The following is a 2,786-nucleotide window of genomic DNA, read 5'->3' on the forward strand; positions in this document are numbered from 1 at the left end:
CTATGGCTCAAGTGGTAGAGTGCTAGCCTTGAGCACAAAGAAGCTCAGGGACAGCGCCCAGGCCCTGAGTTCAAGCCCCACCACCGATAAAAAAAGAAAATTTTAAACTCTTGTGCTGCCCCCAGTAATGTTAAAGTGAAAAACACCTCATAGAATGGGAGACAGAGAAAATAGATTTGGGGCTCGTAATACATGTCCAGCACATAGATGCCACCTTCCCTGAAGTCTTAGTACTAAGTAAGGTACGTCTCATGAATAAAACAGTTCTGGCATCTCTTAAATATGTGAACCCACCTAGGAAGGGTGGAGAACTAAGACAGCAATACTAATTACTGTAATATGAATTAGTTCATGAATTCACTGTCTTTCTTATCAGCAACTATTACTAGACAAGGAGATTACTGGGCATTTATACCTAAGTTAGACAGCATGAAGGACTGGTTAAAGGAAAGGTGGAATTACTAAGGATCAACTCAGCCTACTACATGCACAAGGTCAGCTCCGAAAGAAATACAACTGGACTGACCTAGTAAGGACTCACTCTCCAATGACTTGGTGATTTCTTCTTATCACTAAAACTAAGAAATAAAAACAATGGGCTGGGAATGTGGCTTAGTGGTAGAGTGCTCGCCTAGCATGCATAAAGCCCTGGGTTCACTCCCTCAGTGCAACATAAACAGAAAAGGCTGGAAGTGACACTGTGGCTCAAGTGGTAGAGTGCTAGCCTTGAGCAAAAGAAGCTCAAGGACAGTGCCCAGGCCCTGGGTTCAAGCCCCAGGACTGGCAAAAAAAAAAAAAAAGCTGGGTACTGGTGGCACATGCCTGTAATCTTAGCTTCTCAGGAGGCTGAGACCTGAAGATAACAGTTTGAAGCCAACTCAAGTAGAAAAGACCATGAGATTCCTATCTCCAATTAACTAGCAAAAAGCCAAAGTGAAGGCAGAATACTGGCTGAGTAAAAAGGCCACGTGAGAGCATGGAGCTCTTAGTTAAGCCTTAGAATCAGCACAAAAAGATAGAGAAAAAGTAAGAATATTCCAGTGTATTCCAATGTCAGCACAATTACAGAAGATACAACTTCATTAACATTTAGTTACTCTTACAAACCCTGCAATCTGGCTTCCTTTCTCATTGCCATATTTCTTTCTTCTACAGCTGGCCCATGCTTCAGGGCCATTGGGAGAAAGTTCTATTAGTGACTTAATCTAATATTACACTAATTTTATTTGACTGAGCCAGGGCCAAATTATTCACTTGATCTTTCCTTTTACCACAAATAAAATTTACCTCAACTAAAAAGAATGGCATTGTATGTGACAAGGGGTAGAATTTGGTAGCTATGAATGAGGTACAGATTTCCTTAAGAGAGAAGAATAATATGGAGATTAGAAAGAAGAGAAGATATGATTCCAAATTTTCTTCCATGGACATTCAGAGATAATAAAAAAGACTGGTACAAAAGCAAAAACCTAAAGTAGAACTTTATTGTCAAGATTCAAAAGAAGCAAAACCATAATGAAAGAAAACAGCCAGGTACAGGTGGCTCATGCCTGTAATATAGCAACTCAGGAGGCTGAGACCTGAGGATAGCTGTTCAAAACCAGCCTGAGCAGAAAAGTCCCCATGAGACTCTTACCTCCAATTACTCAATCAGAGACTAGAAGTGCTGCTATGGCTCAAGTGGTAGAGTGCTAGCCTTGAGCACAAAGAAGCTCAGGGACAGCGCCCAGGCCCTGAGTTCAAGCCCCACCACCGATAAAAAAAAAAAATTCAGCTTAAGATATTTAACCTGCTCAATGAATAGATTAAATAAAGCACAAAGCCCGGTACTGGTGGCTCACATCTGTAATCCTAACTACTCAGCAGTTTGAGATGTGAGGATTACAACTCAAAGCTAGCCCAGGCTGGAAAGTCTGTGGGATAAAAGTATCTCTAATTAACTAGCAAAAAGATGAAGCCTTGAATAAAAAAGCTAAGGGATAGCAGCCAGGTATGTGCACATGCATAAATAACTAAATACATGCATGTACAAACATACGTACAATATTGTACAATATGTACATGTGTACAAACATATATTCAATACTGTCCAATATCTCAAATGCACTCTGGACCAATGAACCATTGGCAATAAAAAGCCAGTCCACCCAACCTAAGCCAGTCATTTTTAAACATCTTTTGCAAAATGCCCTTTTGATAATTTCCATCACAGAAACTCCTCTGAAGATATGAATTGAGATTATTTAATCCAGAACCCCCTCAAATTCATTCTTACCTTCAGTGAAACTCCCAGTCAGAGTTATTACCACAAACACTTTCCCTTCTGGTTCCAGATCCACCTAGAAAAAGAAGGAAAATACATGATACATTTTAATATTAAAATATCCTTTACAGAGAAGCCTAAATGTATCAACTGTAGCAATCATGAATCAAATCGAAATCTTTCATTAAACAAGAGAGGGGCAAGGGTACAAGTAAAGGTTGAAGATATTATAAAGGTCGAAAAGCACATCTAGAAACTGTTCTCAGGGCTGCTTTCCTGATGAATTTTATTCTCTTCCTTTGTTGGCTCTTGAAGCACTTACATACTTGTTGATTTCTTTTGAGAAATCCATGACTGATGCACACTTCTCAAATGAATGAATGGCCTTTTATTAAACCACACCTGTCATAAGAATGGCCTTTTTAGGGGCTGGGAAGGTGGCTCAGTGGTAGAGCGCTTGCCTTGCATGCCTGAGGCCCTGGGTTCGATTCCTCAGCACCACATAAGCAAAAAAGAAAAAAAG

General features: G+C 40.0%; 1 protein-coding gene across 1 annotated transcript in view; it reads right to left on the bottom strand.

Moving 5' to 3' along the window:
- Prkch (protein kinase C, eta) overlaps nucleotides 1–2,786 on the bottom strand; it is a 228,744-nt gene that overhangs the window by 152,125 nt on the left and 73,833 nt on the right. The window contains exon 2 of the mRNA XM_013013856.1: nucleotides 2,276–2,339. Within this exon, the coding sequence (XP_012869310.1) occupies nucleotides 2,276–2,339 (64 nt within the window). The remainder of the gene's footprint in view (nucleotides 1–2,275; nucleotides 2,340–2,786) is intronic.

Source organism: Dipodomys ordii, unplaced genomic scaffold (assembly GCF_000151885.1).
Source record: "Dipodomys ordii isolate 6190 unplaced genomic scaffold, Dord_2.0 Scaffold2, whole genome shotgun sequence".
In the NCBI taxonomy this organism is placed as follows: domain Eukaryota; kingdom Metazoa; phylum Chordata; class Mammalia; order Rodentia; family Heteromyidae; genus Dipodomys; species Dipodomys ordii.